We start from the raw sequence: 12,264 nt of genomic DNA on the forward strand, positions 1-12,264 counted from the left end.
TCGGCGTAGTTACCTTGATGAATGTATTTGCTCTAATCTCATCCCGTACAGCCGCAGCAACTGCTTTTCTTAAATAAATTTTTAAATAGGAATTTCTTAGTTGGCCATTAGTTTAGCTGATGAAAGTGAAAACTATATTTTGCAAGGATGCAATGCACTCGGGGGATAAACTGTACAGAAACCAGTTAAAAGTTTCGGTGTATCTAGAGATGCACAGGGGATGTCAGTAGTAGGACGCGCTTAGCCCTTTCTGCGTCTGCGATACCAGATGGCATCATTAAGTATTCCTGGCTTTTTTGAGCTTCCCAATGCTTCACTGATACCGTTTGGCATCACTTCACGTACTTCCAGGTTTGGTCAACAGATCACAGTGGCGTTTGCTTTCATGACACACCGTTTGTTTGAAGTGCAGAACAGAGAAATGTCCTGAGTTGTGCTACTGCATTTGTGAGTGAACAATAACTGTTGTGACTTTTCATGCTTTCCCGACGGATCTGTTGCAAATACGCTTCTCGGGTTTGCCGCCGGATCGTATTGTGTAAATCGCACAGTATTTCTTCGATGCAACTCCTCGACATCATCAGGTGGTGGTAGCTGCTGCTGTCACTGCTGCAAGGCGCGACTGATGATAATCGCGCGGCGGCAAACCCGAGAAGCGTATTTGCAATAACTGCTGTGTTTAGTTTTATTCTGTGTATACTGAATTTCTTAGTTATGGAACCAACTTTACGTAGTTTCTCTAGGGCAAGGGAAAGAAATGCGGTAAGTTTACAATACAGTTATGAATGCATTTTTTGAGTAATTATTACGTAATTTCTAATGATGCCATTTGGAATCATTATTTTATTTATTAAGCAATAGCTTCAAAAGAACTTTTGCAATGGATATGGCATATGTGCAATATATACATTAAATATTCACCACAAAAAAAATTTCCCCAATTTTTTTCGAAATGTGTCGCACAAACGGTTAAAATCCGCGCATATGCGCAAGTTGGGACTTCAACCAGAAATGGCCACATTTGGACGATAATCGTGTATCAGGGAAGCTTGTCAGATGATTATGTTTGCATACTTGAGGAAAGAGCCCTCATCGCTGTCTTGAATAGCGTCTGTTTCTCTCTTAACCTCGTGAAAGGAAAAGAACATAGTGGATCGATTCGATAGCAGGCGTGTTTCCCTCCACGTGGTGGGCGTCGCCCTCCCAGTGGAAGTGAATGGCGCTGATAAGTCACAGCGCCCTCCTACGCGACGTAACTGTCGCGGCCGCCGACCGTAATGCTGCGAGTTACGACCGGAACCCGGGTCTGTCAACATAAAAGCGACCGACCGTTTGCAGAGCTGGTCCGATATCAGCGGTGAAGGCAGCCCTTCAGCGAGCAATAACCACCCGCAATATCAGCGGAGGCGGAATAGCAGCAAGCAAGTTACGAAAACTCAACAAACTGATATAAAATGCAACATCAGCAAGCAGCCTACAGGTGATCGGGGCGCTGCATGGCGCAAAAGATGACGGTTGTGCGGTAGACGTAGTCTGTAAAAAGTCAAACTACGACATCAGTACTGGAAAACCACGGTGGCTGCAGGCAGGAACGCACAAAGAGTAGTCTTCTGATGGCTTTATACGTTAACAGCCTTGTTCTGGTGTGCTTTTTTCTTTTGACGAGATTCACTTTGTAACGACGATGTGCCCTAAAAGTCTCCTTAGGTACCGATTCCTTAGTAAGCATGGTACGTCTCTTACTACACTCATCTTCAGAGAAAGCAGGACACCTTGAACGAGTAGAGACAGGACGTTCGTATTCACAGGACATATACATCAGTATGCACATGGGATTTAAGGAAAGGCAGGATTTGGTTTGGACGGGGCCTTACTCAGTTACCGTTGGTTGCTCAGTATTTTTTAAAATCACGTACACTTTGTTTGGAACCAATTGCAAGTGAGATTGACAATAAGGAACAATATCAAATTTGACTGCTAAGACACAATATCTAATAAAAGTTCTTCAGCAAATTGCACTCACGGCTGAAGGCCTTATTGACCAGAAACTCAAATTATTTGTCGGCTGAAGGACCCAATAGTGATAACTGAAAAACAATTTGACAGCTGAAGGCCTGCATAACAAATTATTAAAAACAGTTAAACTTCTCCAAGGAATACCAAAATTTAAAGAAAAAAAATTTTCACTATTAAGAGACAATGTCTAACTACAAATTCTTAAGACAGATCGCATTTATGGCTGAAGGCCTTATTTGTCGGCTGAAGGTCCCAATTGTAATAAAACAAAAAATAATTTAACGGCAGAAGGCCCGGATAGCCGATTCTTAAGAACCGTTAAACTTCTCCAACAGATACTATAATATTTAAAAAAACGCAATCATCAAAATTTCACTATTAAGAGAGAATATCCAATTAAATATTCTTAAGACAAATTGCATTCACGGCTTAAGGCCTTACTGTCCAATTATTTGTTGGCTGAAGGTCCCAATAGTAATAACTCAAAATTAATTTTTTTTGTTAAAAAAAAACAATCATCACAATCTGATCAAACCAAGAGAGAAGTGGACCTCAGACAATGCTCCAAGGATCGTCCTGGGAAAGACAATCAACCTCGTAAACAATGAGACATGCAGCCAAGAGTTGTATTCACTTAACCGGATGGCTACTCAAACTAGCGACAGCTTAAACGCAGACCAACACCCTTGCAAAATCCCCCTAGCGTCTGGTAACCAACACAACAGTGCAATAACACAGGCCAGGCGGAACTGGCGGACAGCACTGCGTCTTCATAATCCATTGTTTAGAACATCCAGAATCAGAAGGAACCACTACGACCAAGTTAGTCAAAAAGAACAAAATATCCGAACCACAATCAAGGATGGTGTCGAACTACACGCCATACTAGCCAGCAGCGGCAAGGTGAGGAAAGGTACACTGCCGCGAAAATACGCTAACCTCCAGGGCAGGTAACTGGCGCGTTAGCGGCCACTAGGCAGAAAAATACCGCTGGTTGAACTTCATCAACAAACACAAGGAAATCAATGATTAATATTAAAAGGTGGAGGATGGCTAATTAATTTCGCCAACTCCAAACACTCCACTCGTTGCTCTTCGTCTCAGCGACCCTGCGAGCAGCAACACCTGATAAACAGCTTGATCTCAGAATAGTGGAGGTTTGACTACTGGTTAATGCTCACTCAATTAAAACGTCCTGGGTCCGGTGGAGAACGAGGTTGTCCCAACTGAACTACCCGACACACTCCGACCCGGAAAACACTTGACGCCCTTCCAAAGATAGTACTAGGGTACTAGATATTGATAACTGCTGCTGCTGCCACTCACAAACAGACAACGCGAACAAACGTAGTGGCACCGGTAAACACGAGAAGAAAACGAGACGCGACTACCCCTATTACACGATCCCAACCTACCAACGGCACCAACGCGAGCAGCAACCTGGCTCAGAAATGATTAGCTTTTGAACAACATCGGCCTGTGGGTTCGAGGTCATCAACGATATCGCGGCGCAGCACCACCTGCCGGTAAAATCTGCCTTTGCTCTCATTATCGCTATAAACCAATGGATCATTGTGACTTGAGCAGACATGCAGGATGCCTCACAGACATACGCGCGAACCGTAGTGTCAAATCAGTGGGTTTGTAAGAGGGCTCATTATTGGCATAAGGGAATGTGATGCATCCATCCAAGAAACCGCTGCTAGCGTGGGACGAAGTGTTTCGGCTGTGCAACGCGTGTGAGCAGACTGGTTCACGGAAGGCAGTGGAACATGATGAGATTGGTCAGGTCGCACCACACAGACCACTTACTCCCTGAGAAGAACGATACCTCATCCGAATGGTTTCGGAGGACAGATCTGTGTCCTTCTCGACTCTGGCGAAACAGTGTAACAGAAACATGCAGAAGCATACTAGGAGGCAATGGTGTATGGAACTACGCCACTGGGGACGGGAATGGCATCAATTAGTGTTTTCGGACGAATCCAGGTTCTTTTTGTTTGAAGATGACGACCGCATTTCGGTTCGCCACCGACAGAGGGAGCGGCTTCACGGTGACAGTATTCGCACAAGACACACGGCGTCGACTCAAAGCTTTATGCTGTGGGGTGCTACTGGGTAGATCCACAAATCACAGCTGGCGCATCTCCAGGTCACTGTGACCAGTGTCCTACGTGCTGCCACCTGTAGCCACATCGTCTCTGCACAACGACCCATACGCCATTTTTCATCAAGCCAATACACGGCCACATGTTGCTGCACGAACGCGAGCCTTCTTGGTGTGACAGGATATCAACCCCTTGCCCTTGTCCAACGGATCATTAGTCTTGTGGCCAATCGAAAATGTGTGGAATGTGGTGAAACGACGGCTGCAGCACTGCCAACCACCACAGATGAACTCTGGAACCAGGTCAATGCACCATGGATAGCTATACTACAGGGCGCCTCGATGCCATCACGCGTGAAACAAGTTGTCAGGGCCGATGATGGTCCCTATGCCTGCTAAGCAACAGGAAACACGCTGACCGAGGTGGCTGACATGCTATTCATTTCTGCAGAACATACTAAAGTACATGTCTGTGAATATGAACATCCTATCTCTAATCGACCATTGCAGTATGTTTTTCTGAATATGAATGTATTTCTTATGTTTCTCTACTTTCACACGTCATTTATATTTATGAAGAGTGTTCAGTTTTCATATTAACCGAAAGGCAATTTTCCGTTTATTTCAACAGATCAGTGTTACACACAGTAACGGTGGTGTTACGGCCAGCATTTTACTTAGGTACTGGTTCTTTAGTATGCATGGTACGCTTTTTACTATAAACTATTTATATTTTTATACTTTTTAAAATAATCTATGTTTCCGAAAAGTAGTGCTCGCATTATCTGAAAAGCAATTGTCTTTTTATGTTTATAGGTCTCGAAAATGGCTCTAAGCAATGGGACTTAACATCTGAGGTCATCATCAGTCCCTAACTAACCTAAGGACATCACACACATCCATGCCCGAGGCAGGATTCGAACCTGCGACCGTAGCAGTCGCGCGGTTCCGGACTGAAGCACCTAGAACCTCTTGGCCACAGCGGCCCGCTTATCTCGGTGATTAGTCCGCAATTTCTGCCTGCCTTCAGCTGAGCTGAAAACAGCCATTCAGGCGGTCATCGACAGCATCGATATTCCGACATTCAGTGGGTCATGCAGAATTTCGGTATTCGTCTGCGCCACATCGTCGCCACTGGTGGCAGGCATATCGGTCATGTCATAACAAAATCCGAATATATGTAGTGACGTTTACATGTTGAATAAAGTCTGTGCGCGCCGTAGTTTGCAACTAATTCACGTTTTTTTTTTTCATTTAGTTCAATAATTGTCACCCTGTACAACGGCATACATTAAAATTTAAAGTCCTCTCTTCAGTCTGTATGCTGTCGCTAATCCCAGAAATTACTTCAGGGATTTATATACGGTTTTCATTAATGTGTAGACAGACTCACAAGAAACGTTTTGTTTGTATTACTAAGCATTACGAACAAGTCTTTCGGCTGTAGGCACTTAATGGTACCGTTGTAAAAGTTTGATGGGTCTCTCTTATTAAAGTACGCCCTTTCTTGTTTATAAGGATTCGACAAATTCCAGGATGTCAAAAATTAGTAGGGAAACCTGATACTGTTGAAAGGAGACGATAAGAGAATCAAAAACGTTTCAGTAAATGAGCTGTTTACAGGATAATTACGAATGGTGTTTTCGAGCTGCCATTGACTTCTCATACACATTACAAATGTATTTCACCCGTAACCTTTTCGATTAAGCACACATTTAATAAGACTCAAATTGTGCTCGTGGCCAGTGGTTGGGAAATGTCGTAGATGTATGGTCAGGCAATGTTATATTTTCTTGCTGATATAAGACAACATGTAACACACCTATAACGTCCAAGATGGATAAATCGGCAAGCGCCCCTACCTTTGCCTCCGAGGTCACCTGACTTCAATCCTCCGAATTTTTTATCTGGGGTCATCTCAATCCTCTCAGCGTTTTGACTTGGGGTCATCTCAAAAGTTAAGCGTGCAGTAGTCCCACTGATACGATTGAAGAGCTGCACCAGTCAATTGGACAACCTTGTCAGCATTTAAGAGGTGATGTGTGATTGTTTCAAAGAAATCGTACTCATTCCAAAGAGAGGTGCAGAATAACATGCACGAACCTGTACCATGTTACTTGTCAAGCAATATTGTATTTCCTGCAGAATCTTCGTGAAATTTAAGCCTAATTATGAGTATATGGGCACCTACGCGAAAAATTTGAACTTACATACATTTCTGCTAGAAACATTTCTGTGTCAGTGAACGATCTCGATGTAAATGTTGGACAGAGAGGACAAAATAATGGAAAATTTGTTTTTTGTTTCCCGCCAATTACACTTTTAAGGGGGAAAAACACACCGAATAATAATTTAGAGGGAATATCTTCGAAACGGTGATGTATAAAAATGTTTTGAATATAAAAGTGCATATATAATTAATGTTGAGGAAAAATGTAAAATACACTTTAGTAATAATTTGTAATGTTGCAAAATACCCCACCACCATCAATTATTGCGGAAAATTAAAACTTTCGTTACAATGTAAATTAAAGAAACTTCGAAGCCACATACATCCCTGTCTGATAGAGCTAGTTCCTGAAATACCATTTTTAGAAAATAAGATGTACACAGTGTGGTGTCGAAGTATTTTCAGCATGACTAATTAAAGACATTCAACACTATTCTAATTATTTGCTTCAGTTAAGTTTGTTTTACGTATTAAATTATTATAATACGTTTTACATTCCATTTGTATTTTGTTTTCTAATTTACTGTGTACATACTTCGTTTGCAGAGTAAATTGTGCCAAATCTCTCAAATGTAGTTGCGGCAACGTTCTGCTGAATTGGGAGTAACATTTCTGGTGAAGACCTGAGTAATCCCTCGTCTCTGTATTCCACGGAGCGCTTCCTTTGGCTTTTATTTATCGTCTCAGGACGACACTCGGCAGTTTTCTGGTTTGTCGATGTGTGCGTTCATGCAGCTCTAACATTTTCGAATTTGTCATATTCTGTGGCGCTCCTCACACACACTTACGAGTACCTTACATAGGGGCGAAGTCTGCACATGTCTGTCCCTGGTCATATCGTATATATTGCTCACAAATAGTCCGGTGCTACTGGAAGGGGGAAGCTTATCACACTTGGTTGCAGGACGAAGCACTGAGAGTCTGCCATAAGACAGAGATCGAGTGCTATGTAGAGTCTTTGCGAGATTAAATATGCAGGACCCAGTACTGCAGGTACATTAACTAATAGTGCAAACATTATGAGAAGCCAAACCAGGAACTACAGCTTTCACTCTAAGACAAACTAAATTGCCTTTGAATTGAAGAAATCTGTCAGTACAACTTAACGAAATCCAGTTCCTTTTACTCTTCCCAAAAGCCAACAGCTGCCCATTTGCTTGCAGCGTAAGAAATATATCAAACAAATACTACAAAATTTAATAAGACACACCGAGCGAGGTGGCGCAGTGGTTAGACACTGGACTCGCATTCGGGACGACGACGGTTCAATCCCGCGTCCGGCCATCCTGATTTAGGTTTTCCGTGATTTCCCTAAATCAGTCCAGGCAAATGCCGGGATGGATCCTCTGAAAGGGCACGGCCGACTTTCTTCCCTAATCCGATGAGACCGATGACCACGCTGTCTGGTCTCCTTCCCCAAACCAACCAACCAACCTTAATAAGACACAATATAAATCTTTGCTACGAAAGCCTCTACATTGAACACAGTAATGTACCAATAATGAGTTCGATTGGTGTCCTCACTTGTCACCAGTCCTAGAAGACGCGTAACTAACAATCAGCTCGATCAGGAGATGACGTATATACTGATCGACCAACACATGCCTGCGCATTCGTTTTGAGACCGATTAAAGAACGCGGTACATTCCCACAACGAAATGGCTCTGAGCACTATGGGACTTAACTTCTGAGGTCATCAGTCCCCTAGAACTTAGAACTACTTAAACCTAACTAACCTAAGGACATCACACACATCCATGCCCGAGGCAGGATTCGAACCTGCAACCGTAGCGGTCGCGCGGTTCCAGGGCCGGCTTCCCACAACAAGCAGCCTCAGCTAATCGAATACCAGCTGTACTTCTGATTCCCCTATGCAGACGTAGTAGAGCACTGTGTTATGGCTCGCACCACAGACGTAACAATACTACGGTAACAGTATGGCTTCGTGGGTTGTCGCTTCGATGCACACAGGTCCGCCGTTCGTATACGACTCCTGTCCCATCCAGGCTGTGCGTGTCACAACGTCCACATGGGATGCTAGATGTCGGAACCTACAGGACCATACCGCCACTTCACCGGATCTCTGGAGACGAAGGCTGTGACGCGCTCTTCGTGGTATAACTTTCAAATAAAATCGGAACAATAATCAAGTAGAAGCTTTCTGTCCCGAGGTACTCACCTTTGCATCTATTTGGAAATTACAATTTTTTCCTGGATAGAAATCTATACGGTACTGGTCCATCCCCGCGCATTGGATTCACCTTGGTCTACTTTCAAAAGGTAGCCGAGACTTTGCTGCACAGGTCTGCCCTCTCCCGTCAGCGGCCGCCATTAGAAAACCCATTGTGTTACGAGGGTTCCTGCAATGACGCAGTGCAAGTCACGTCTGGTTCCAGGACGCTCAGTCGGGTGCTTACCTGTACATTTCCTGGGCCATTCCTTAAGCTTGGAGACAGGTGTTTTTTTTTTTTTTTTTTTTTTTTTTAACACGACGTCATTGCGGGAATGCTGACTGTAGGGAGAATAGGTTGGAGGATACTGTTCCAGGCCTACACAGATTTGAAACTATCCTCGATAGCGATGAGAAGCTTCTGACACCGGTACCTATTACCAATCAGTTACACGACTGACCGACATCCCCGCTACACCCAGGGCACTACATGCACGTCGCGTGCATTGATACTTCACCACCTCCACAATCTTCCTTCTACGACGACCATTAGGAGTCATACAAATTGTAAACTCCTCTGCAACACATATCTCTGCAACACCCTCCTTCGCACACCATGGTAAGGGATGCTGAAAGGAGAAGGTGGGGGGGGGGGGGAGGGAGGGAAAGGGCAGGTGGCTGCTAGAGTGTGAGTGGCATACACAGGTGTTCTTAATGGATACTTACGATATCGATTGCATCCTGTCTCATTCGACACACGCTTCTCAGCAGATTCCTCAAGGGCAACGTTTTGTTGTATTTTCCTCGGGTTACCTACGAGCTGATGGGGAAGGCGGAGGAGGGGGGCGAAGAGAAAATTGGCAGAAGGGGGAGAGTGATGGGCAGAATGTGTGGCGAGGAGGGGTTTGCCGAGGTAGGGGGGCGAGGAGGCGATAGGCAGAAAGGCGAACACACATTTGCATTATATGTGACATACACAAACTTGGGCGAATCCACGAGAGAAGAGCTAGGATAAGATGGCCATTTTGCGGTGAAGGATGACATAGGCCGAGGAACGGGAGGTGGACATACGGAGGAGAAGAGGAGGACATAGACAATTATAAGAAACATGGACAGCGAAATAGGTTGGGAGAGATGGGTAGATAGACTCTACACGTATTACAACGGCTATTGACGCATGTATCATGGCGACCACATATCCCAATAGCAGAAACAGCGTAAGGAACGTCCTCATAGTAGGGAACGCTTCAGACAGCTTCGAACTGCGAATCAATATCGACCACACAATCACACCGATACTCGTCAACATAGAACCTCCAACACTGAGGCGTTTCCATGCAAATGTAAACAAACCACGAGCAACACTTAGCAGTTTCCACAGAGACGTACAGTTTACAACTTCGCCACACCTGATGTCAAAAATGGCTCTGAGGACTATGGGACTTAACATCTGAGGTCATCAGTCCACTAGAACTTAGAACTACTTAAACCTAACTAACCTAAGGGCATCACACACATCCATGCCCGAGGCAGGATTCGAACCTGCGACCGTAGCGGTCGCGCGGTGCCAGACTGGAGCGCCTAGAACCGGTCGGCCACACTGGCCGGAACACCTGATGTCGTGAGTCACATTCGCGAGGTTTTAACGCCCTGAAGACTGCATCCGTTCGTAAACAAATCACGAGCAACACTTGGGAGCTTCCACAGAGACGTACACAACTTTGACACAACTGATGTCGTTAGTCACGCTCGCAAGGTTTCGGCGCGCTGCGGACTGCGTTGGCCCTATTCATCTCGCGGCGCCGCAAAAATAGAATTATGCGTATGTTACATAAAAACGTATGTGACACTGTCGATGGTGATCCTTCTGTCGGGTCGGGACTTTACGCCTGGCGGGCTACCTTGATACTATTTGCTCGGAGCAGGCTGTGTGTCGGCATCGGGTATCATCCGCCCCATTCTCTCATCATCATCATCATACAACACAAACATTTCACTGCAGTCCACAAACACACACACATACACACACACACATTAAAACGGATTACTTATTTCCTTACTATAGATGATATACCTACAGAGGCCGGCCGCGGTGGTCTCGCGGTTCTAGGCGCGCAGTCCGGAACCGCGCGACTGCTACGGTCGCAGGTTCGAATCCTGCCTCGGGCATGGATGTGTGTGATTTCCTTAGTTTTGTTAGGTTTAAGTAGTTCTAAGTTCTAGGGGACTGACGACCACAGCTGTTAAGTCCCATAGTGCTCAGAGCCATTTGAACCATTTTATACCTACAGAGGCGCTCTGCCAATTGCATGTTTATCTCCGTGATTAGTCCGCAATTTCTACCTGCAGTCTCGACTACAATGTACTTGACATTTTCTCGGTACGACGCTGCAAACATAGGTCACACTATTTGTGTACCAGTTACAGATTGGAATATGTAAAAGCTCCACATCTCCTGCACATAGATACGGGGAGAGAAAGAGATGGACACAGAGAGAAGGGAGGAAGGCCTAGAGAGTGTGACAATGGACAGTTTCCGTCAGACTAGCTTAACACATGGCGTTCGTAATATCGTCAGGAAAAATCTAACTAATTGTCATAATATTGTTAACTCCGACAGAAAACTAATTAATACGATGAATACCAAGCTTGTAGAAAAAGATGCTTTGGTAATGTGATCTGGTAAGGGTAATACCACTGTCATTGCTACTAATCAAGAATATGTTACAAAAACTCTGCAGTTCTTCGAGGAAAACGATATTTCCGCGCTACATGAGGACCACACGCCAACTTTGCAGAAAGAAGTCAGAGCCGCAATTAACGATGCCAAACCTCTTCTTAACCCTTTCGGTCACGATTTATTTTTTTTCTAAAAAAATCATGGCTTTGCTATCTAGTTCTTCGAATTAAATTATGATTTTTCAGATGTATAAAATATTCCGAGGAGCCCCGCAGCCGGCCGCTATGGCCGAACGGTTCTAGGCGCTTCAGTCCGGAACCGCTCTGCTGCTACGGTCGCAGGTTCGAATCCTGCCTTGGGCATGGATGTGTGTGATGTCCTTAGGTTAGTTAGGTTTAAGTAGTTCTAAGTCTAGGAGACTGGTGACCTCAGATATTAAGTCCCATAGTGCTTAGAACTATTTGAACCATTTTGGTGCCCCGCAAGGGGGGATACAACGCGTCGCCAAATGAGGACATTGTGTTCAGGTGGGTGCAGTATAAGTCGAAAAGTCAAATTATTGTGACTATTTCACCAAAATACATAAATGACAAAGCTTACTTAATGATTAGATACATAAACTTTGATTTTACACTTGTGAAGAATGATAATCAAAGAAACAATTTTTTTTCTATTCAGGCGTAAGTGAATGTTACATTTTACACAGTAAAATGTGGTTTTACCTTTGCAATCCGGTTTCTTGCACATGTCAAATGATTTTTTTGTCTCTGACCACTGGAAGATGCCTAACGTTGTCCAAACGAACATCAGCTTCTGGACAAAGTTCTGTATGGGCTCGTTTTGAAGTTCTTGGAAATTGTATTGGACTCTCGCAAGTGGAACGTTCCCTTTTCCTGTAAGTTGGCTTACCTAATTTTGTCAGTACTTTGACCACACATGCCCTAAAGTGAAAGAATTTGGAACACCTAATTCTGATGCATTTTTTTGTACTCAATCCATGCATTTACACATACAGTATCAATTGCATGAGCAAGCGTCCACTTTCGCGATCTGATGAAAGT

The 12,264-nt window shown here is 44.3% G+C and overlaps 1 protein-coding gene across 1 annotated transcript in view; it reads left to right on the top strand.

Annotated features, from left to right (window-relative positions):
* Window positions 1-8,394: 8,394 nt before the first annotated feature.
* LOC126199428 (gonadotropin-releasing hormone receptor-like) overlaps window positions 8,395-12,264 on the top strand; it is a 129,210-nt gene continuing 125,340 nt past the window's right edge. The window contains exon 1 of the mRNA XM_049936346.1: window positions 8,395-8,468. Coding sequence (XP_049792303.1) covers window positions 8,395-8,468 — 74 coding nt within the window. The remainder of the gene's footprint in view (window positions 8,469-12,264) is intronic.

Source organism: Schistocerca nitens, chromosome 8, assembly GCF_023898315.1.
Source record: "Schistocerca nitens isolate TAMUIC-IGC-003100 chromosome 8, iqSchNite1.1, whole genome shotgun sequence".
Taxonomy (NCBI): Eukaryota; Metazoa; Arthropoda; class Insecta; order Orthoptera; family Acrididae; genus Schistocerca; species Schistocerca nitens.